The sequence below is a fragment of the Emys orbicularis genome, chromosome 1, assembly GCF_028017835.1.
Source record: "Emys orbicularis isolate rEmyOrb1 chromosome 1, rEmyOrb1.hap1, whole genome shotgun sequence".
Classification (NCBI taxonomy): Eukaryota; Metazoa; Chordata; order Testudines; family Emydidae; genus Emys; species Emys orbicularis.
In genome coordinates this window covers 49,983,595-50,008,196 of record NC_088683.1, presented here as the reverse complement: position 1 = coordinate 50,008,196, position 24,602 = coordinate 49,983,595, and the positions used below count along the sequence as shown (strand labels likewise).

Here is a 24,602-nt window from a genome sequence, read left to right as displayed (position 1 = left end):
GGGCAGGGCAGTTAACAGGTGACAGAAGACAGAATGCTACCATTTCAGATACCATTGCTAGTAACAGCATTACTAGGAGCTGGGATGGATGGAATTTCAGGTTTTCTTTGAATTTAACTGCAATTTTTTTCAGTTTAAGCCAAAACCTTAAAATTATTTTAGCATTCATGAATATGCTTAATTGAACACAGTGCTCTAAATGTGTTTTTGTTTGTTGTTTTGTTGGGAGCATATACATATAAACAACAAATAAAAATGGCATATAGTGCATTATAAAATATATATACATGTACATTGATAGTGCAGATAAAGGCTTAGGAGAATAAATGTGTCAACACCAAGTTATATACAAGATCATTTATCCACTTCCATGTTCCCCTGAGTCCCAAGGACTAGATGTAGGGCATATACTGTAACTTAAAACTGATTTCTGCATGAATAATGTATCATTGCTAATTGATGTATGGGAATAATATCATCACAGGGAGAAAATTGGACACAAAATCTATGGCTGCATTCCTCGAGAACATTCAAAAATTATATCTAAATATAGAAAAATTGATGAGTGAAACATTCTGAGGGAAGGCTGTCCGCCTTCCATAAACCACCCTTGTAGAGATCAAACTTGTTCTTTATCCAATAAATCAAGAGGGGATTTCCATGCACAGAAAAGCATTTTTTTATGAATCAACTCCCTAGCACATCCATCACAGAAATCATTAAACCTACACCCTGCAATATAGCTTGGGGTGAGACCGGAAATGTGACTCCAAGGAATAATGAGAAGACATGCAGTAATTTAAGATTTCTTTTCAGAATTCTTCTGTCAGTTTGTTATCCTAAAATACTAATTTCATATTTAAGATATTTTAAAATAAGTATTAATTATCTGGTAGTGCTAATATTTACATATATTAGTATAGCTAATGAACATCCTAATGAAAACCTATTTCACTTTCTATACATGCACATATTTTTGTGCCCAAACATCCAAATCAAATATAACATGAACTAATTACATTATCCAATCCTAATTTCATCACTAGAAGATGCTTTTGACTAGTTTAAATTCAAAAGAAAATCCCAAATTAGCTACTGTTACTACATTATGTATATGTTTATACCATAAAATGGCCCATCTTAACATTTTAGTTTAGAGTGATGCTTTTATAGACATATTGGGCCAGTTCCTCTGCAGGTATAAACAGGCCCATTTACACCATCTGAGGATCCAACCCATTCTGTTGTGCTAAGGAACTGAGAGTGTTACATAGAAATTGTTAGCTTGCCCTGACCAGTGGTTAATAAGCTGCATTGACTTTAATAAGAGCTTTTTGGTTGCTAGAGATACATAAGGGGAAGAATCCTTGTTAAAGCTTGATGCATGTTTTACTGGAGTCTAGTCAATACCTTGGTACAAGAGGTAACAGTACTTCTGTTTTCTCCTCTGAGGTGAGGTTGTGCAGTGGTTGCCAGTAAAGAAGAAGCATTTACTTGTCATAGCGTGAATCTTTTAAAAGGGAGATTAGGGAAGAGAGTTGAAAAATAGTAAACTGGATAATTTGATAAATGAAGATCTGTGATATCACTGAAAATAAATCTATTGATTTAGGGCTAAACCTGTGTCTGTTAGTCACAGCCCAGAATAAGCATGTAAGCAACATGGAGCCATACTGGCCGGGGTAGGGGAGTGTTCTGCCTCTGTGACCTGGGCCGGCTCCAGGCACCAGCTTGCCAAGCAGGTGCTTGGGGCGGCCACTCCGGAGAGGGGCGGCACGTCCAGCTATTCGGCGGCAATTCGGCAGACGGTCCCTCACTCCCGCTCGGAGCGAAGGACCTCCCGCCGAATTGCCGCCGCAGATCGCGGTTGCAATTGCGGCTTTTTTTTTTTTTTTTTTTGCGCTGCTTGGGGCGGCAAAAACCCTGGAGCCGGCCCTGTCTGTGACCATGCTGTACAGAGAGAACTTGGCCAATACTACATCCTTTTATGGTCTTCAGCCCACTGCCCTTTGGGAGCTGCTCACACCCTGTAGTTGGTGTGGGGGAGGAGGGAACAGGACCTCCTTATTGCCCCTCAGGGCAATACGGAATTTGGCCTTTAGTGAGCAGGTTTGGTTTTAGGGGTGGGTGAACAGGGAGATTGTTCTGGACATCAACTTCTGGGGAGGTGCCACACTGCTGTGCTGCTTGGCCTTTTCTTTTTCTGTCTTCTCTGGTGATTGGTTGTCTGTTTGTTTGTATTGCTTGGCCGCTGAGAGGGTGAGGGGTGGGACGCCGAAAATGTTTTCCACCCTGGCTGGCAAAACACCTAGGGCTGGCCCTGCTAGTGAGCATCTAGCAGTATTGTGTTTCAACCGATAGCAAGGTTTGTATTCCAAGCTGTTGATTAAAGGCACACTTTAATTGCTGACCTATCTTTATAATGTTTCCATCAAGGTGGTTTTACTTTCTGGCGTTCATATTATGACTGAAAAGAATTTAAAATAAAAAAGCAATAACTTGCAACTTACTATGAGACTCACATAACAGGTGAACACATTATCTAGCAAAACATGTTTTCTGGTTTGTTTGCAGTGAATCTTGGGGTAAGCTGAGTGGCTAATTGTACAGGTTTTTATTTTTGTAGCTGCTGCATAAATTGATTTCATGATAACTGTTTTGCACTTCTTCACCTAAGACCTTTCCTTGATGGAATCTGTGTTAACACTGTCAATTTGTAGGTCTAGCAGTCCAGACAGCCCCCTTTACTGTGTTGCTGTATGATGCAAGGTTTTCTCACTGCGACAGACCCTAATTTAAAAAAAAATCAATGGTTGATGTCAGCAAGAAGTAAAGTGAACCATAACAAGGAGAATGTTACTGGACGTAGAACATCTATAATTGGCTGCAGCTTTTCATTTTGTTCCCTAACAAAGAGACAGCTAGTCTAATAACCATTATTCAGTCTTGGGGAACTGGGGTGATCACTCTTAATTCTTCAGAAGGGCATGTTTGTAACATGCTCTGTATGAGCTTTACATCATTATTTACTTAGGGCCAGATTCTGCATCCTTACTCCAGTTGAGTAGTATCACCAGGTAAGAGCCACAGTGCTTAACCATGTAAAAGAAGCAGTGAGAGATAAAAAGGTATCTTTTAAAAAGTGGAACTCAAATCGTAGTGAGGTAAATAGAAAAGAGCATAAACACTGCCAAATTAAGTGTAAAAATGTATTAAGAAAAGCCAAAAAGGAGTTTGAAGAACAGCTAGCCAAAAACTCAAAAGGTAATAACAAAATGTTTTTTAAGGACATCAGAAGCAGGAAGCCTGCTAAACAACCAGTGGGGCCCCTGGACAATCGAGATACAAAAGGAGCACTTAAAGATGATAAAGTCATTGCGGAGAAACTAAATGAATTCTTTGCTTCAGTCTTCATGGCTGAGAATATTAGGGAGATTCCCAAATCTGAGCTGTCCTTTGTAGGTGACAAATCTGAGGAATTGTCACAGATTGAAGTGTCACTAGAGGAGGTTTTGGAATTAATTGATAAATTTAACAGTAACAAGTCACCGGGACCAGATGGCATTCACCCAAGAATTCTGAAAGAACTCAAATGTGAAATTGCAGAACTATTAACTATGGTTTGTAACCTGTCCTTTAAATCGGCTTCTGTACCCAATGACTGGAAGATAGCTAATGTAACGCCAATATTTAAAAAGGGCTCTAGAGGTGATCCCGCAATTACAGACCAGTAAGTCTAACATCAGTACTGGGCAAATTAGTAGAAACAATAGTAAAGAATAAAATTGTCAGACACATAGAAGAACATAAATTGTTGGGCAAAAGTCAACATGGTTTCTGTAAAGGGAAATCATGTCTTACTAATCTATTAGAGTTCTTTGAAGGGGTCAACAAACATGTGGACAAGGGGGATCCAGTGGACATAGTGTACTTAGATTTCCAGAAAGCTTTTGACAAGGTCCCTCACCAAAGGCTCTTACGTAAATTAAGTTGTCATGGGATAAGAGGGAAGGTCCTTTCATGGATTGAGAACTGGTTAAAATACAGGGAACAAAGGGTAGGAATAAATGGTAAATTTTCAGAATGGAGAGGGTGTGGTGTTCCCCAAGGGTCAGTCCTAGGACCAATCCTGTTCAACTTATTCATAAATGATCTGGAGAAAGGAGTAAACAGTGAGGTGGCAAAGTTTGCAGATGATACTAAACTGCTCAAGATAGTTAAGACCAAAGCAGACTGTGAAGAACTTCATAAAGATCTCACAAAACTAAGTGATTGGGCAACAAAATGGCAAATGAAATTTAATGTGGATAAATGTAAAGTAATGCACATTGGAAAAAATAACCCCAACTATACATACAATATGATGGGGGCTAATTTAGCTACAACGAAAAAGATCTTGGAGTCATCGTGGATAGTTCTCTGAAGACGTCCATGCAGTGTGCAGAGGCAGTCAAAAAAGCAAACAGGATGTTAAGAATCATTAAAAAGGGGTTAAAAAATAAGACGGAGAATATCTTATTGCCCTTATATAAATCCATAGTTTTATGGATTTATGAATACTGCGTACAGATGTGGTCTCCTCATCTCAAAAAAGATATACTGGCATTAGAAAAGGTTCAGAGAAGGGCAACTAAAATGATTAGGGGTTTGGAGCGGGTCCCATATAAGGAGAGATTAAAGAGGCTAGGACTTTTCAGCTTGGAAAAGAGGAGACTAAGGGGGGATAGGATAGAGGTATATAAAATCATGAGTGGTGTGGAGAAATTGAATAAGGAAAAGTTATTTACTTGTTCCCATAATATAAGAACTAGGACCACCAAATGAAATTAATGGGCAGCAGGTTTAAAACAAATAAAAGGAAGTTCTTCTTCACACAGCGCACAGTCAACCTGTGGAACTCCTTGCCTGAGGAGGTTGTGAAGGCTAGGACTATAACAGGGTTTAAAAGAGAACTAGATAAATTCATGGAGGTTAAGTCCATTAATGTCTATTAGCCAGGATGGGTAAGGAATGGTGTCCCTAGCCTCTGTTTGTCAGAGGGTGGAAATGGATGGCAGGAGAGAGATCAGTTGATCATTACCTGTTAGGTTCACTTCCTCTGGGACACCTGGCATTGGTCACTGTCGGTAGACAGGATACTGGGCTGGATGGACCTTTGGTCTGACCCACTATGGCCATTCTTATGTTCTGTGAAATACTCAGTTTTGAGTTAGGGAGACAGCTTCTGGCCCTTGCATTTTACTGGTTATATTTTCTTTGTGGCAGACAGGAAAAACGTAAAAGGTTTCTGATTCAGGTGGCTGAGGAGAATTGTAACTGCAACTCACATCATTCAGGTTTTTAGGCTGTAGCCGTGCCTTTATTCACAGTAGCCACTTTCTTGTAGTGCCTTACAGGGCAGGAATTATAAATTAGAACTCCTTTCACACTTGACTACATACTGACTGTTACTTCAATCCTCACTCTACCTCTTCTGAAGTGAGTTTCCTTATCTCTGGGGTGTGCTGTAGTATTAATTCCCCACTAACAGCCACTTAAACCAATCCAGGCTGTTTTAAGTAAAGCAAAATCTATTAAAAATAACAAGAAAATCACAAATAAAATAAACTTTCTGTGGAACATGAACACAACTAGACTAAACACTGCAGAAAGCCACCTTAGGACCACATGCGTAAAAGCTCTCGGTCTGGACTCTCAGTGCCCTCACTCTTGTATAGTGGAAGGATTGATCTGTTTTTCATCACAATGCTGCTTCATTCTATATCCATGTCCATCATTGCTAGGACAAGGTTAGATAAAGTTATTGTTCCTATTCTGCACAAATTAAAGTCTCACCCAGAATAATGATATTTGCAAATTACTGTGCACTTTTCAAACTTAAACTTTAAAAAGTTATTAATATCAAAATAAGCGACATACATTCCGAATTTAACAACTGCAACTAAATCCTTCTGAGGTTTACCCACAATCAGAATACAGTGTCAGTCTTGATTATATATTTTAAACACTGAAAAATGGAATCTCCTTTTGTATTAAAATTTCTATCCACCTTTGTTGGAATCTATTGTAATATTAATTTATACAATTTTAGAAGTGTCTTTCTTTCTAATGTGCTGTAGCTATCAGGTGTAATAATGAAAAATCATGTGCAGTTCTAACCTTTCCATCAATTTTATAAAATATTTTAAAAGTACCCACTGTAAATATTACTTTTGAAAAATCCCAATACTAAATTTCATTATATACATTTTACACTGTCTGTAACTGGTAGAAGCTGTTAAAAATCACAAAGAGGATAAAAACAAGTCCAGTAGAATCTAATCTGAATCCTAAACTGAAAACTCTGATTATCTGAAATTGCACCTGACATTATTTTTTTTTCTGACAAGCACCAGTGTATTGAGAACTCTTCTGTACATCAAGACCCCCACTTATCCAGATAAACCAAGGCCTCTTGCTCAATTTGGAAAAATGTAGTCAGTAATCAAACAAGAAGGAGATTCATGCAATCTGCCCAGTTTTGTTCTTGTTTTCCTCAGGATCAACTCCTGATGTTGAAACTGTAGGAGTTTTACTACAATAGCTCAGAGTTTATTACCCTCTATGGATTACCCCTCATAAATCCAGTGAGCTCATTAAATACCTGTATCTGTGATTGTGACTCTCTAACCAAAAGTTCATGTGATCACAGTTGTACAAATATCAACAAACAAAACACTGTCCTCTTCACCTTCTGTATAATCCTCCAACCACAGCAAGGACAGTGCAGTGCAGGGGGGCAGAACAGTGCCAATTTACCACTTCACTCCCACTTAATCCTAGGGTGACCAGATAGCAAGTGTGAAAAATCGGGACAGGGGGTAGGGAGGTAATAGGAGGCCATATAAAAAAAAGCCCCAAATATTGGGACTGTCCCTATAAAATCGGGACATCTGGTCACCCTACTTAATCCTCAAATCCAGTTTAGGTAATTTATACTTGGCCCTCTGCACAGGGGTGAATTTCATCCTGTGAGCTTGGCACTTCTATTTGTCTATTAGCAGCCTCTTCCTGATCGGAGTTAATTCCCTGTTCCACATGTTCCAGACTTTTTCATACTCTTTCACCATTTTGCTTATAGACTGGTATATTTTTGCTTGTATTGCTGATTTGGGAGATTATAATTAGTTGGCTCTTTCCAGTTTCTTTAATTATATCTTCAAAGGAGGATTAATTCATTTCCTCAGATTTTTCAGATGTGGTTTATAGTTTTTACTGTGTTTTCCCATTTTAAGTTTGAGCTTGTGGGCTAACTTCACATCATCTCATTAGTATTTCTCTTCTTAGGCCCCTATAGAGAAAAGCGTTAGCATTCATCTGCAAATTTCTGATGTTTATTTATAATTAACTTAGTTTGGTTTACCAACAAGTGTATAATTGGCATCAGTGCCTTAGTACCTTGTATCATACATTTAATCTGTTACGAATTACTAGTACAGTACCTTCTTGTAGAACTCCTGAGAGCCTCTCCATCAATTGGAGTTTGAGCCTTGGCTCCAGATAAACTTAACTCAGAGCAGGACTAGAGGGCAGGGGGAGGCAAAGGTTGGGTGGACATCATCTTTACATCCCCCAACCCTGGAGCTGGCAGTGGGCCAGTTGAGTTATGGTACACATTTGAGCATCTTCAGAGATGCTCTATCTTACACTTGGCTTCCATCGCCCCCCAAGAAACCCTTTCAGCAGATGGGGATCAATGGAACTCAAGGATGCACCCAGGGCCGGCTCCAGGCACCAGCGAAGGAAGCAGGTGCCTGGGGTGGCCAATAGAAAGGGGCGGCAGTCCGTCCGTTGTTGGGGCGGCACGTCCAGGTCTTCAGCAGCAATTTGGCGGCGAGTCCTTCACTCCCTCTCTTTCTCTTCGGCGGCACTTCGGTGGCAGCTCAATCAGAGTTTTGTTTTGTTTTGTTTTGTTTCTTCGCCGCTTGGGGCGGCAAAAAAGCTGGAGCCAGCCCTGGATGCACCTCTCACACCCTTTACTTTGGGGAGCAATGGAGCTAAAAAGGGCTGGCAATAATTTAGCTACCCTAGCTTTAGGCCGGATAGAGAGCCTATCATGCTGGAGCTTTGCACCAGCACAAAACAACCACAGTGAGGGCCCAGATCCCTTAATACTACAATTTTTAGAGTATCACTTTAACATTAAAAAAATGACACTTCTTTAATTGGTTCATTTTCTAACTGAGCAATAAAACAGAGAAATTAATTTGCACTGAAGTTCCTAAGAGATGTGGAATCATATGGCAAACCGAATAAAGGATGTTATTTATTTATCAAGTTCAGTTGGCTGGCAGACAGTTGGTACTACACACAGCAGAATTTGGCCAGCATTCTGACAATCTCTGATCTTCCTAAAGGACCAATTCATCAAATCAGTCCACTTCAGTCACAGCTTAGCACCCACTAAAATAATGTCTGAGCCTCTTCCTTATACAAGGTGTCATTCAATTTGTTATAAGATATGGATTCTTAAGCCATGGTAGTATTAAATTAGTATTAATTATCTAATTTCAACTTTGGGTCAAGCATTTTTTAAGTTGGATTGGCCGAAAACATGTTTAACTTCCATTGTTAGTACTATGCACAATTCTGTTGATATATATGTATGATATATATGCTAAATAATAATAATAACAAACTATGAAGCGAAGTAGAGGTGTAGGTCTTTCTCATTTTATTATACTTTGATTTTTTTCTATGTATTTTCTTTGTTTTTCCCCCATATCCATCAGGGGGAGTTAATACTAAAATATACAATCTACTGAGCTAAAGGCGCTTTTTAATTTAATCTTCTTCTACAATAGAATAATACCCCCTCACTTTTTAAAAAGGCAACAAGTCATTGAAAAGGAATTGTCTATTCAGATAACCCTCTTCTTGGACTAATTAAACCATACGCGAGGCATGTTGTTTCCAAGGTTCTTGATCCAAATGGGAGTCTTTCCAATGGCATTAGAGGACACTGTATGAGGCCCAAGAGCAGTGGGGCTGAATGATTTTAATTAGACATTTCAGTAAATTTTGAATGAAAATCCGCATTCCATATAAATAATCTAACCCTTTTTTTTATTACTGTTTTTAGTTAATGAAGGAGTTTCCTCTGCTAAGCATGTTCAACATCCATGAAAACCTGCTAGAAGCTCTGTTGGAGTTACAAGCATATGCAGATGTTCAGGCAGTTTTAGCAAAATATGATGGTAAGTCCAACTATATATATGTATACATATTGTACACACACACACACACACCCCTATGTGAAATGAACACTGATATGTTTGTAAAGTAAAATGTTCAAAAGTTAGGAAATGCCAGAATTCAGGTTGCTTGTGCATCTTTAATTGGGATCCCTTGTGTATATGATACAGTCTTTAATTACATCATCACATACTGTATTTTCCACAGGACCCCTGTGTCATTCAGTGCACAGGTGGAACAGTGCTCTCTTAAGCACTGTTGGGCAGTTCTTCAATATTTTGTTTTCTCCTGTTTGTTCAATGTGTCACCCCAGGCCTTATTTACTGCAGACTATTGAAAACTCGCTTTGAAAACAGAATAATTATTTCCCCATGTATGTTCCTTGATGTTCATTACTACAGTATCTGAGTGCTTCACAAGCATGAATTAATTTATCTTTCCATCACTTCTGTGAGGTGAGGGAGTGGCATAATCCCCATTTTACAGACACCATGCTGAGGCACAGAGGGATTAAGGTAATTAAATTTCCACTACTTTTGGGTACCCAATTTGAAACATCTAGAACCTGATTTTCCAGAGTACATCATGTTACATAACACTTTCTATGTTCAAAGCACACCTCCCATTGTCTTCAGTTGCAGCTGTGAGTGCTCAGCACTTCTGCAAATCAGACCCCAGCATGTCAAGTCAGGCACCCAGAAAATGAGGAACACAGTTAGTTGAGTACTTGTGAAAAGTTTGGTTTAAGTGACTTGCACAGCACCACACAGGCACTGTGTGGCAGAGGCAGGGATAGAATCCAGTTTTCCAGGGCAGCATTCAACTGCCTTAACAATGAGACAGTTCATCCTCTTCATGCAGTCCCCTGCCTCATTCACTACATGCCTTCCAATTAAAGAAAGGATGGTCCAATGTTTGGGGCATTAGCCTAGGACTTGGGGCAATCAGGTTCAATTCCCTGCTCCAACACAGGTTTCCTGTGTGACCTTGGGAAAGTCATTTCATCAATCTGTGTCTCAGTTCCCCATCTATAAAATGGAGATAAATGCACTTCTCTACCTCACAGGGACATTGTGAGGGTAAATACATTAAAGATTTTCAGGCGCTCAGATACTACAGTGGTGGGGGCCATATAATAATAATACTACACACCTTCCAACATCTGCACCAAATGAAGCAGGGATCCCACAGACAACAGTCTCCTTTACTACACAACGCTGAGTCATTTCCAGAGCAGGTCCAGTCTGAGCACTGAATGGAAAAAATAGTATGTGATCATGTAATTAAAGACTGTGTCATAATGGATGTGCCCAAGAGGGCCAAATTCTGGCACCTCCTGAGTGCCTCTGAGTTCTTGACTTTGCAACCGTAGCGACATTTTGTATGTAATTTCTTAAGTTTGTTTTTTCAGTTTTCTTTTTTATAAAAATTCCATCCTGTGACCTCATATTGAAACTCATATGGGTCAGCCTGGTTGGAACCTTAGAGTACCACACAGATCCGCTACACAGTCTTCTGTGTGGACAGCACTAGAGGGTGATGAGACACACTTTGCCAGTGGGTTTCACAGATATTTGCTAACAGCAAAAGAATGCTGAGACTCAGGACTCTTGGGTTCCATTCCAGTCTTGGCAGGGGAGTGTTCTGTAGTGGGTACAGAGCCTTTTACTTGTTCTCCCCAAACGTGCCCCCTTCTGCTCCATCCCCTCTGTTCCAGTCCTGTCTTTTCCTCATCCCTGACTGACTCCTCATCCCACTCCCATTCTTCTTCCTACCCAGCCTCAGACTTCACTCCTCAGATTTCTCATTCCAGTCCCAGGGTACGTCTATACTTACCTCCGGGTCCGGCGGTAAGCAATCGATCTTCTGGGATCGATCCCGGAAGTGCTCGCCGTCGACGCCGGTACTCCTGCTCTGCGAGAGGAGTACGCGCAGTCGACGGGGGAGCCTGCCTGCCGCGTCTGGACCCGCGGTAAGTTCGAATTAAGGTACTTCAACTTCAGCTACGTTATTCACGTAGCTGAAGTTGCGTATCTTAGTTCGAAGTGGGGGGTTAGTGTGGACCAGGCCCCAGTCTCCTTGCCAGTCAGTCCCAGCCCCTCCTCCCAGCTCCTCATCTGATATGTTTCTCCCCTTCCCAATGCTCATTAACCCCCAGTCCTAGTCTCCCTACGCAGGCTCTCAGTATCCCCTCCCTCCTTCCCTGGCTCCTTATCTCATTCTCTCCCCTTCCAGACCCTTTGTCCCTGTCTCTTTGCCCAGCCATTCTCAGTTCTCTCCTCCCCCCTCTCACATCCCATTGTCAGATCTGCTTTCCCACACACACTTTTTCCTAGTCTCAGTCTCCATAGTTTAATAGTCCCTCAATCTCCTTGTCCAATCTCAATGTTTCCCCCTCCAGCCAGCTGGCTCCCAGTCCCCCACCATTTCTCTCACCAGCTCCCAGTCCTCCCTCCCACAGCTCCCAGTCCCAGACTCCTTTCCCAACCAATCCCAGCCTCCCTTCTCACCCCCGCTCTCCAGCTCCAAGTCCCAACCTTTCCAACCTCCCAATCCCCTTCTCCTTGCCCAGCCAATCCCATTTTCTCCCCGCCACAGTTTTCAGGCTCATCAGAGTTCTTATCACAATCTATTCCTTTCCCTCTTCCCTGGGCTGGCTTTTGTCCCCTCTGCATTCAAATCAGATGGCTTCCTCCGCCATGTTACTTGGGCTGGGGGACCATTGAGAGCGTAGGTGGAACAAGCTCCCTGCTCCCAGTCCCAGTGCTCAGACTCACCCAGTTTTCATGTAGCAGCTGTGAGGAGATGCAGCATACTCAGGCATTCTGCAGTCTGGTCATATGTAGGATCTATGAGGGGATGGAGCATACTCAGTTGCTCTGTGGAGATGTAGCATGTGCAGTCTGGTTAGCACTAGGGGCTGTGAGAGACTCAAATATGCTCGCTCAGGATGGAACATTTGAAGAGTTTAGCTGCTGTAATTGAAGAAGACGCTACTGAGTATGTGCGAACAGTGAGTTTTCAAAGGATTATAACTTCGGCGAATTTTCACAGGGGCCACAAAAAATCACATCCCTGACACAAACGTAGGCTTAGAAGAATTATATTTTTATCAGTAAATGTCAATTTCACTGTACACACACAAAGTGACGAAAAATATTTCCGTCAATAATAATCCAAATGGACAGATGGGCAAAGTAAGAAAAATGCTGCTTGAGAACTTATTAGAGTTTGATTTAAGGATATTTACTTCGCATATTTTGACATGTGATGTTGACAATTTGCAGGTTAACTGTTATGAAGCTTTAACTCTTTGAATCTCAATGTCTGCTGTCATTAAGTAATTATTGTCTGACCCTCGCACCCCTACGCCCAATGTCCCACAATTGTGGAAATGTAAATTGATAAAAATCATAAAAAATGCTCAACACCCAAAATGTTGCACAACTGTGAAAATTTAAATCAACTCAAATTGAAAAAATAACGATTAAAAATAAACATTGATATTCTCTGTCCAAATCATAAAAAAATAAAAATGGAATTCTGCCAAGCCTACACAAAAGCCCCCCTCCTGCCTAATGTCCCTGCTCTATAGCATGGGGGCACTAAAGCTATTCAAAGCAAAGGCTGCCTGAGGCAGACACCCAACTTGTAAAATTTCAGCCCAAACGCTTAACTTCTGGCAAAGTTATAAGCCACTAAAAACAGGCTCTTATCATGGGAGGTGTCCGTCAACCATAATAAATAGATGACGCTACCAGCCCTGACTATAATATGTGTGTTTTCAATGCTTAATCACCATCTTGCAGTTGAATCACTGTAAGCAGTGCTCAAAATGTCCCACCACTCTTTGAATGTCACACCACTGCACATCTAGTAGTACTAATTACCCTGGGAGAGGTTTTTATTGGGTATAATTTGGTTGGGAGCAGCGCAGTGGAAAAGAAACATCTACCAAAATGATAACCTTTTTACTCAAAGATCTTTCTTTTGCTTTCCCCTCTTTCAGAAATTCCTATCACTCAGACATAGGCCCCATTACCACGGTATCTCAGCACCTTATACTCTTTAATGCATATGAGTAACCTTGTGGATTTTAAAGCACTTAGAAGAGTTGAGCTTGAAACTGAAAGCTGTTCTAAACCTGGCAGTCTGCTATAATTTATCCTCACAACACCCCTCTGAGGTAGGGAAGTCCTATTATTCCCATTACCATACTCAGGTCTGTGGCAGAAAAGGGAATTCAACCAGAATCTCCCAAATCTCAGGCTAGCATTCTAACCACTGAGACGTCCTTCCTCTCTGTTCGTTCATACTAAGGGCCCAATCCTGGGCAGAGCTGAGCACTTCCTGAGTTGCAGTGTTTACCTTCAAACTCTCCCTGAAGCCAGTAAGACTTGAGGGTGCCATCATCTTCTAGAAAACACTTGGCACATTCCAAAATTAGGCTGTAAGTTTAAAAGAAAAGTATATGTGGATGGTAAAAGCCTGTAGGGAAATTTGATGCGGACCCTTTCCCCTGTCTGTGTGGACCCACACATTATACATATATAAAGGCATATGTGTATATTTAACACACGCGCACAAGGACTCAGCAAACAACAGTTTAACCAGCATAACTCTTAGAATTCATGAGTCTCTAAAGACCCTTTTTAGAGGAGTCTCAGCTCATTTTAGAACTCATCAGCTTTATGTGTTGTAAGATTTATTGGAACATAAAACAATGAACTCATTTATACTTCCCTATCTGCAGTTTCTATTGGTCCCATTCCACTGTCTTTATTCATCTAAGACCAAACCTGATTTATTGTATTTTGATAACACATGAACAAATTATTTCCGAGAGCAGTCTCCCCCCCACCCCTGGCTAAAAACTTGGATTGCATTCTTTAAAATGTCAGTCTTTGCAAGGAGACATACTACTTTACCAATGACCATGTGTTGAATTTGTTTATATTATGTACCTGGCAACAGAGATGATGTCCATACTCATCATTCACGGAAAATGTGCCTCATTAGTGGCAAGATATGCACTGTTGCTGAGCTACATCATTATGGTTTCAGAGTTCAGTGTCTGTCAATAGAGTGCAGATGACCTAAACACTATTGAATCCTAAAAGGATTTTTGGCTCTGGCTTGACACACATCTATGTTATTTACAGCAAAAATACTTATGGCTGCTGAAGGGACTAGTCTTCTGAAAGAATAAGCAGCTAGGATTCATAGTAAATAAAACCTCTATGCCCCTCTTGCCTTACTTTTAAACTGGTTGTTTTCCAAGGGAGCAGTCCTGTTTTTATGGTGCTGAGAGCAAATGATTTATTAACCTCAGTGGGCTGCCAGTTCTTTCTAGGTTGCCGTTGGCTGGTAACCTGGGCAGTGTGTGAACACAGAGATCTTTCAGACAGTTGAAAGTTAGACTTTAAAAGGGTGGATACTCTTTTACTTAGTTATGTAAATGTTCTCTTTTCTCTCTCTCTCTCTTTTTTTTTTTTTTTTGTCAAGGAACAATTTTTTTTTCCAGTTTAGGATTACTGAAAATGTGAGCCTTCTGGTTTCCAGAGGAACATATTCATAAATACTGTCTCATTCTCCTTTCACTTACACCGTGGTTATATACGAGTAACGCCACTGAAGTTGATGGAGATATATTGGTGTAAGATCAGAATTAGTGACAGGAGAATTCAGCCCATCATACTGATAGAAAAACATACTTCTAAATATTTATGATCTCATTCGGATCTAACCTATACCAGTTTTCCTCTGGCATAACTATTTAATTCAATGGAGTTGCTCCAAATTTACACTGTTGTGAAATCAAAATCAAGGCTTTAGAAAAAATTGTATATAGAATTTGAGTTTTCTTTATAGAAGAATGTGCATGGAGCATGATTGTTGATCATGTTCCTATTTGGGCCTAACCCTGTAGTCGTGACATTGTGTTACTTGAGTGAAACTCCCATTGAAGTCACTGAACGCAAGGACTGCAGGTTTTGGCTTTTTATGTTAGTGAATCCAAACACTCTTTAAAATAATAACTGTTTAGGGATGCTTTTTTCTGTTCCTATATAATTTCTCTTCATCCTTACAGCCACGAAAGCAGTTCTGTGAACTGAGTAAATTCCACCAATGTTGAACTTGAAGGCATTCCAACAGTAAGAATTTTTGGTATCAGTAAAACAGGTTACCAGAAAGCCCCCAGTACAAAACCTCCAATGACACTGGCTTGGTTCCTCAAGGACACAATTTCACTGTTATTCCATATTTCTTTTCCACAGCTTCACTTTATTAGCTCCTCTCAGTTCTCAACATTAAGAGCAATCATATCAAGTTTTTCTGCTTGGTAGAAGATACCTCTGCTTTCTCAGTATGGCTGCCCCAATGCAAAAGGGTTTTTATTATTCCTAATTCTCTGCTGGGGTGAAAACATAACATGAACAACAGAGAAAGAAACTGCATTCTAATGTTGCATCCTTTTGTTTCCTTTGAATGAAAGAAAGTGGTTATTTATTAACATTCTTATTGTCAAGGTCAAACCCAAGCCTGCTGCACTCTTCTGCCAGTGATGTATGTCAGGGAAGATCTCCACAGTGGGGAACAGCAACATCAGGAGAATGAACAAAATCTTTTCTCCATTAAATTCTCTTCTTGGACTCTATCAATCTTATTTAAGGACTGATTTCCTCCCTTCATTTCAATATTGCTTCTCACTCAACTAGGTCTCTGCAGCAGCTGTGCCTGTCCATTCATACTATCGGGTCCAGTTTTGCCTTTGATTCCTGTGGCCTATTTCTGTTTGTCCTCTATCTGCAAAGAAGATGCAGGAGAAAATCACAGGGAAATGGACAAAGACCTAAACTAGCTGTGCAGAACTTCTTCATTATCCTCAGCTAGGGAGGAGTGGTTCATTTCCTCAAGAAATTATTAAATCATACTCAGCAAATCAAAGGAGTTGAATTGCTTGATCAAAGTATTTATCAGTTTCTGAAACTGAAACATGAGCTTTATAGGAAATGTTTATAATCAGCCAGTGAACCTCAGAAAAGTTTGTTCAAACTGAGCAAATCCAAACAATGAAAATGCTATAGTTCCACTCTCTCATACTAAAAAAATTCTCCTCTTGTGCTGAAATTCATACTGTACCTTATCATAGGGCCAGGATCTGTCCCTTATAGTTTTGTTCAACTGTAGGCTACTCACACGAATGTGGCAGAAAACCTGCACTGCCTGAGTATTAAACAGACTAACAGAAAAACAGGACTACTGCATGCTGCATGTACAATGAAAATACCCTGTTAGATTATCTTGTTCATCCTCCTGCCAGTGCAGGATTGTTCCCTACAGTATATTTTTTAGTACTTTGTCCAGTATAGCTTAAAATGACTCAAGTGATGACCACTTACCACTTCTCGTGGGAGATTGTATTGCAGTCTAATTGCTTCTCTGTCAAGATGTTTTCCTCCTGATATTCAACCTACATTTCCCTTTGGTTAATTTCATCCCATTATTCTAGCTTTTAACCCCTTGGAACAGCTTCAACAATTCTTCTCTTTCCATGATGATTACATCTCCCCTTTGTCATCACTGAGTCAGGCTACACATGTTTACTGTTGCTCATTTAGTCCTTCCTCATAAATCAATCCCTCTAGCCCTTTTATCACCTGTGAAGAACATGGGAATTATCTGCATTGATTTCCGTTAATGTTTCTATATATAATCTCTGGAGTTGGTGGCTATTGTATGATGTCTAAAAAGTGACTAAGGGGTCAATCCTTACCCAAAACAGTGGCTGTAGACAGAATTCAGTTGACTGGTGCTCACATGGACAATACCAGGAATTCACTGTAGGGAGACTACTTCCAATCCTGTGTAGGTGAAATGCAAAAAATAGTTTGGTCAAGTTCAGAAGTCCTGCTCAGAACCTTAGAAGATCTTCAGGCAGGACCTTTGCAATAAAAAAGACAGCCTGTTGCTTAAGAGAGAAACACTAACTGGGGGTTCAGGCTGTCCAAGATACAGCAGTTGTAAGGGTAGCCTGTCTTGTCTAGCCCCAATGTATTGAGGGTGCCTGGCTTAAGCAGAATGTACTTAAATTGGCAAGAGAAGGCTAAGTTTGAGATGAGACGAGATATGTTTAGGCATTAGTTATTTTAACCCTTTTCTCTTTGCTTGTGATTTTCCTATGGATAAATAAATCATACTCGCTTCCAAACCAGGCATTTTCTGTCATTGCTTTTAGGAGCTGGTCACAACTCCCAGAGAGAATTCAATAGCAGGAGTCAATTGGGTAGTTGGCCATGCTCGAGGTAAATATGGTTGGTAAACAAGGGGTGGTGTAGTCTGGTGATCCCATGTAAAAGTAAGCAGGACCACGGGGTTGCACCCTGACAGTTGTTCAGGTATAGGCCCATTACTGTAAAGAAGCGCCCACAGAGAGATTGAGAGGGATCACTGGTGCAGCAAACCTTTGAACCATAACACCATCCTTAATCATTTTTGTTGCTCTTCTCATAATTGCTTCCAGGTTTTTGACATATCTTCGGTTTCGTATTGAGGTGTACATAAATGAATCCAGTACTCTAGATGTAATCTTTCCAGTGCCATATAGAAAGGGACTAGCATCTCCCTTGACTGACATGATCTCTTTTTGTTTATGCAACCCAGAATTATGGCCCTCTAGCAGCAGTGCACTTAAGCACATACTTAGGTCCCTTTAACTGCAATAGGACTACTCGCATGAGTTAAGCACATAGCCCCAGTTCAGTAAAGCACTTACCTAACATGGGGGTTTTTTGGTCATAAGTAGAATAACTTATTAATTGTTAATAAACACAAAATTCAGCTAAAGTGACTGCTTATGCAACACACCCATCTTTCAGCAGCCCAGTGTCAACATTTAGGGGCTCTTGATGACTTGGACGGAGATGATTCCATTTTTTCCTTTCCATATTTACCATTTCCAATTGTAGCTGCTATTTTGGTGGGAATAACAGATCACATGACAGCGCCTGGCACATTCTGCGTTCTACCATAATACAGTTAATAATAATCATTAGCGTCATCATAATATGGACACAATGCTATGTTCACAGCTCCTTTCCAACTTGTTAAATAGCAAAAGAAACATCTTGTGAAGCAAGCCACCATTAAGAATTCACTTTCTCCGCCCTCTCTTTACCTGAGGTACTATATGCCACAGAAGGTTAGTCCAAGGAAAATAATCATAAATTAAGTGTACCTTCTAGAGACAAGAGCAGTAAAGAATGAAATCCTTCTTTGGATTCATACGTCAGAGCTTATTAGGGAAAAATATCCTCAAAGTTTTGACACTTGGATAGCAGTTGCATATTTCAGCACACTGCGGGAGCTCCATTTGCTGTCACAAGAGGATGGGAAACAATGTATGTAGAGATGCTTTGCCAGATGGCTTTACAAGCTGGAGACACTAATTTATGAAGAACTTTAACTTTGGTTCCTGACAGATGAGTTATCTCTTAGGACTAGTTTAGACTTGATTCCCAAAGTACAAGCTAAATTTAATTTGTAACCAGCCATAATTCTACTCTGCTTCTATCTCAATGTGAGGATCCCAACTAGGAACTAAAGCCTCCATTGGGCAATATTCAAACTTGTATAATGTGGTCTGCTTCAGAGCAGGCAAAATAAAACAACAACAAAAGGCATGACCCTACATAGAGAAAATCTGCAGAACAACACACACGTACATTTGTCTGTATTGCTTCATTTTCCATTCCTGAAAAGCATTTCAGTAGGAGAATGGGCCACCCGTCAAAGATACAATAGTCATTCAGATATTTGCTCCTTGGCCATTACCCTACAGTGTCACCACACATCATAATTTCGATCCCATGGCTTCTGCTGACCACTAGACAGTAATGGATGATCTAACATGAGAAAATCGTCTTGGAACCCTATCTTTTGGAGATTTTTGTGTTGTGTGATTTAATGGTTCCAGCACAATAGGTTACGCATTAGTTGGACCTAATGTATGAAAATCTCCCTTTGCATACTGAAGTTCTGGTCTCTTTTGCTGCTTGGCACATCCAAGGAGTTTAATTCTTTGGTAGATGAAAATGAGAAGGCAACTTTTTCTTGCATTCAAATTGCTTTTTGCTGAAGTTTCACATCCCCCCCTCGAGAGCCTCTCCCTTCCTTCTGTTTTTCAGTCCCATTAAAATGGTTAAAGTTGATTGAAAAAGAGAGGGGAGATGTCACTGAACCAGCCAAGGAGTTCTGGGGTTTGCTGCTTCACCACACCAGGAAGAAGTGGAAGAGCTCTGTCTTCCACTCCCTGTTACTTTAACCCCCCTGCTTTATGGGAAGGAGCATGCTGCCTATGAAAATATATTTCTAGGGATTTCAAGTTAGTATAGTCCTCATGTCCTGGTTTATTGGTGTCAAACACTTTTAGGCCCTGATCCTGCATCCATTGAAGTCAACAGCTAAGCTCCCACTGTCTTCAGTGGTACAGGATTAGGCTCTAACTGATGGATGTTTCTGAGTTTAGCATAGGCAGATATTCCCCATGTTGTGATGCTGGATTGATGGCTGTAAGAGCTTGGAGAAACCCTTTTCACAAAAGAAAAAAAAATTATATCTGCTACTTCAAAACTCATTAAAAGCTGTAAGTAGATCAGAACTCTGAAACAATAATTTTCCATTTTTAACTCTGCTCCCAGAAAGACACTCTGCTTTTTGCTCCTTTTGTGATTTGATGAGTAACTTTATGTTGCTGAAAGGCTGAAACTGGTGTGATCCAAAAAGATCAATTCTGTTTCTTGAAAGTTCTTAACTCCTAATATCAAGAACAACCTGGCATAAATATGGTCATTGGAACAGAACATAAATATATTCACCTACTGCAATGATGGATGGATGGATCTGCAGCTAGCTTCAATTATAGCATAGTAATGTCCATATCTCTCATTCCAACACTGCCATGCATATTGTTGATTTTAATTACTAGTCACTATAATTACATAGTTTAGTGACATTATAGTTGGACCTGGTTTGTGGAAACATACAACGTTAACTCCATGAGTAGTACCTGTAGCATTAATACATTAAAAAAGACAATGTAAAGAATTAACAGTTGGGACTTTCAAAAGTACCTAAGTCATGAAATCCTGCTCTAACAGAACAATGTTCCCTTGAGTTGCAAACTGATCATGAATAAGTAAAGTAAAAAGTGGTGTCCAGTGAGGCATGATTTATCGATCCTCACTCACCTTCTTCTCTTAGGAGCCCTCTCTTGCAAAGTGCTAAGCGTTTCCTCTGAGGCTCTAAGTGTCCTTCACTCCAGTTGACCTCAGTAGAAGTTGAGGGCATTCAGCACCCCTCAAGCATCTCTCAGCACCTCACATAACTTGGTCCTTAGTGCTACTTCCCAGTGTCCTTCATTATTCAGTATATCAAGAATAGAATGAGTAAGAGTTACAGGTTTTTTAGAACTGTGCTCCAGAGTTTAGAATCATAGAAGATCAGGGTTGGAAGAGACCTCAGGAGGTCATCTAGTCCAACCCCCTGCTCAAAGCATTACCAATCCCCAACTAAATCATCCCAGCCAGGGCTTTGTCAAGCCTGACTTTAAAAACCTCTAAGGAAGGAGATTCCACCACCTCCCTAGGTAACCCATTCCAGTGCTTCACCACCCTCCTAGCTTCCCCAATTCTTGCTTAGAACCATAGTCCCACTGTAATTATATAAAGTATATTTATTTTAGTGGAGTATATGTAGTATACACATTTTAAATGAGCTATAATTGTAATGCTTTTACAGGGAATAGTGCTTCCTACAGTGAATAGTCCCATTGCTTTAATGAGCTCTATTCATGGTAGTAGGCATTATTTTCAGTGATACAACAACTGTTTACAGGAGTAGGGCCTTCATTTCTTTCTCACTCAGCTGTTATCTTAAATGTAGCCTAAATGCTAAACAGTTTAAAAGACGGTTTATAATATCTGTCTAGGAGAGCTAGGTAACGTAGTGTAGAATTAATTTCTGCTTTTATTACAGTGGAAGCTATTGGGCCATATTCATTTGTACCCTCCAGATCTTTGTGCCACTCTGGTGATGAAAAGTAGCCATAAACCTGACTGAACTAACTGTGTAAGACGGGTTTATATGTTACTTGTGTCACTGGAGCAGAACATACCAGTTATTATGGCCCAGTGTTTCCACAAGTGGCAAAACATATTACACTGCTGTTAATATTTAAATGCCGTAAATTAGTAAATGTTGGCTTGACTTTCATAGTCATGATTACTAAAAGAAAGGAAGGGAATAAGACACAGTAGATAGACACTCACCAGCTGTTTCTGGATATAGATGTATTTCCTAATCTACTGAAAGAATTTACCTTTTCTAAGTTGCATATGTGTTTGTATATGAATGTAATGAATTCTTTAATTCAATCCCTGTAGTATCAGAAAAAGATCACTCTGAATGTGTTTGTTAATTAGATCATTTAATGACTACATGGCACAATCAGATTATCATTAATTCAGGGTTTAAAAATATGATAATTCTTATTTGGGTGGCATTTTCAAAAGCACCTGATTGACTTAGGAGCACAACTTAGTGCTCCTAAATCACTTGGGTGTTTTTGATATCCCACTATTCATTAATTTAGATATTATGCTGACCTGAAGAATTATTCCAACATTTATTTTCTCTTTCTGCAAATGTTCAAGGGTTTCAATATTTATTTATTCTGTACTTTCCTTTCAACAGATATAAGCTTACCAAAATCAGCAACGATATGCTACACAGCAGCACTGCTCAAAGCCAGAGCTGTCTCTGACAAGTAAGTCCATAAGAACTTCTGACCAGCAAAATTCCTTACTGTAAACTCACTAACGTTTAACTGCAGATTTCTCTTCAGTGACCTGGTGAGGTCCCACACCCTGAAAACCTGATGTCCTAGCAGGAGAAATTTTGGCCTGCAGCAAATTTAGAATATGGTTTTTATAAAGCGGAATTTTCACTAATTATCAAATATTGTACCTCACCAATGGTTAAAAGGGGGAAAAAATGACTTCAATTAAATTACTTTATTTTAATTTTTATTTATACTATCTGGCTGAGCAATGGCTTCTTGGATAGTATTATAATGAAAATGCATCTGGGAGGTGCTGTGTGGCTGGTCATCTTCACCTTGTATCAAACAGAACCAAGAAAGGTAAAATAACATGACTGCACTAATAGCAATTTTCTTCGACAACTACTATCATAGCAGTGTTCATCTACTTGATTTTAGGCAGGTAGATTTAGCACTTACTATGTAAGGGTTCCTGACAGGTCAATGGAAATAGATGGTATACGTGTTTTTAAAGACACAAATGTTTGCTTATTCCTGATATGGTTTTCTCTTAGGACACAGCCCTCCAAGGTTCTGAGCACTCCTATGTGGTGCTGAGTGTCATCGACTCCTCCTGAAGTCAGCTGGAGTTGAGAATGTTCAGCCCTTCGCAAGAACGCTCAGCACCTTGCAGGATCAAGCCCTAAGAGCCAGATTCTGCTCTTGGATGCGTGCACACAAATCCCAAGCTGGAGGAGTTGTGTATATGTATCTTGGGGGGGAATGTGGCCCTAAAGTTGGAAAGCAAGCGGAGTGGAAAGTCGCTTTCTTTCCTGACGTCAGACAGTTTGCTTTTAAGTGAATGTGCACTTCAAGATCTAAGTAATTTTCTTTCATTCTTTTTATCCTGTAGATCGCCAGTACCTACTGCAACATCTTTCCTCCCTACACAGCGACTCCAGCTTGGGAGGGCAGGGCTAAGGTTGTCACAGCTTTCCCTGTGGTGTCTGCCTGCCAAGTACAGCTCTGGAGTTAGCCGTGGGGTGTGAGGTGAGAAAGAGATTGCATGGTCTGGTTTTTCATTCACTGGGGCAGATGATTTGCCCACAGTTTGGGCATCCAACCCTTGCTGGTACAACTGAAAGTAGACCACCCGCTACTGCTGCTGTACCATGCTTTAATCCCAACCTGACCCAGGGGCATTGGGTTGGGAACCTCCCTAAAATCTCCCCAAATATGTTTTTAATAGAAAGACGCTAACAATTACTTAACATTATTTTCTATTTTTTCGGAAACTTCTGCCTTGATAAATGCCCCAAGTAAGGTACTATAGAAAATTTAGTTTAGCAGCGTAGAAAGAATTGACTGTTTGAACTTACTTCCTGCCATGATTAGATGCAAACATGCTTTCCACTTCTGCAGGGATTTTCATTGGCCTTGATGTAATAGGTCATTCAGAGTTTCCATTTACTATGGAAGTTTGGAGAGCATAGGAAATTGTCTCAGCCTGGTTACACCGACCCTTGGTCTAGATTTCTTTCTGGCTTTTACTTGCTAGCATTTCTGACCTAATGTATTTGTTTCTTTGCTTTTGCAGATTTTCTCCAGAGGCTGCCTCAAGGCGAGGACTGAGTACAGCAGAGATGAATGCAGTAGAAGCTATTCACAGAGCAGTAGAATTTAATCCACATGTGCCAAAAGTGAGTATGAAGAAATCACTGTCATAAATTTTAACAAAACAGGAGACATATCCTTTGGTTTTAAAGAGGTAGAGTAGCACGTGGTGGTTGTGGGAAGGAGAGCAGACAGAGGAGGGTGAAGGGGCTAATGTTTGTACCCTGCTATACGCATGTGGGGAGCATTTGAAATTTCTCATTAGATACCATAGGAAACAGACGTGTCACCTAATATTAGGTCTTGAAACTTTAAGTATTAACTGATAAAAGTCTGTCAGTCTGAATATCAACAAAATACTGGACATTGACAATAGGCACCCTGATGCCACATTGATGAACACATTAGAAGTATCCATGTAGATAGATTATTCCTTAAATAATTGTATACGATGACAATAATAGAAAAGATCTTCAGGTTAAAAAAAACGGTTGTCTGTATTTCCTGGATCACACATAGGATATATTTTCAGCATGCTGCAAAGGGACTTATGTTCACATTTCCTGTTATGCTTCATATAAATTGTATTTGTAACTCTTCATGCAATGCCCCACCATTAAAACTCCAAACTGTTTAGGGCTTGCTCATTCGTAAATGAAAAATCACAGAAAGGACAATGTTAAAGGTGGAAAGGATTTTTTTTATAATTCCCTCATTCCCTCTCTAACTATACATCACAGCAGTAAGACTCCTGGCTTCTGAGCGCTAATAGCTAATGCTGCTTCTTATTTTCTCACCTGATCCTCAGCACTATGCAGGACCACGGTTAGCAGTGGCAGAGAAAAGGAGGATGCTGTGTGAACCAGGAGACTGTGTGAACATTGGCTGATGGATACAGTTGAGCACCAAATCCTCAGCCCTCCTTCTATGCCCT

General features: G+C 40.2%; 1 protein-coding gene across 3 annotated transcripts in view; it reads left to right on the top strand.

The window, feature by feature from the left end:
• Nucleotides 1-24,602, top strand: part of ST7 (suppression of tumorigenicity 7) — a 242,127-nt gene that overhangs the window by 177,711 nt on the left and 39,814 nt on the right. For all 3 annotated transcript variants that reach the window (XM_065405260.1, XM_065405250.1, XM_065405241.1), the window contains 3 exons: nucleotides 9,122-9,236; nucleotides 21,988-22,060; nucleotides 23,652-23,754. In XM_065405260.1, coding sequence (XP_065261332.1) covers nucleotides 9,122-9,236; nucleotides 21,988-22,060; nucleotides 23,652-23,754 — 291 coding nt within the window. The remainder of the gene's footprint in view (nucleotides 1-9,121; nucleotides 9,237-21,987; nucleotides 22,061-23,651; nucleotides 23,755-24,602) is intronic.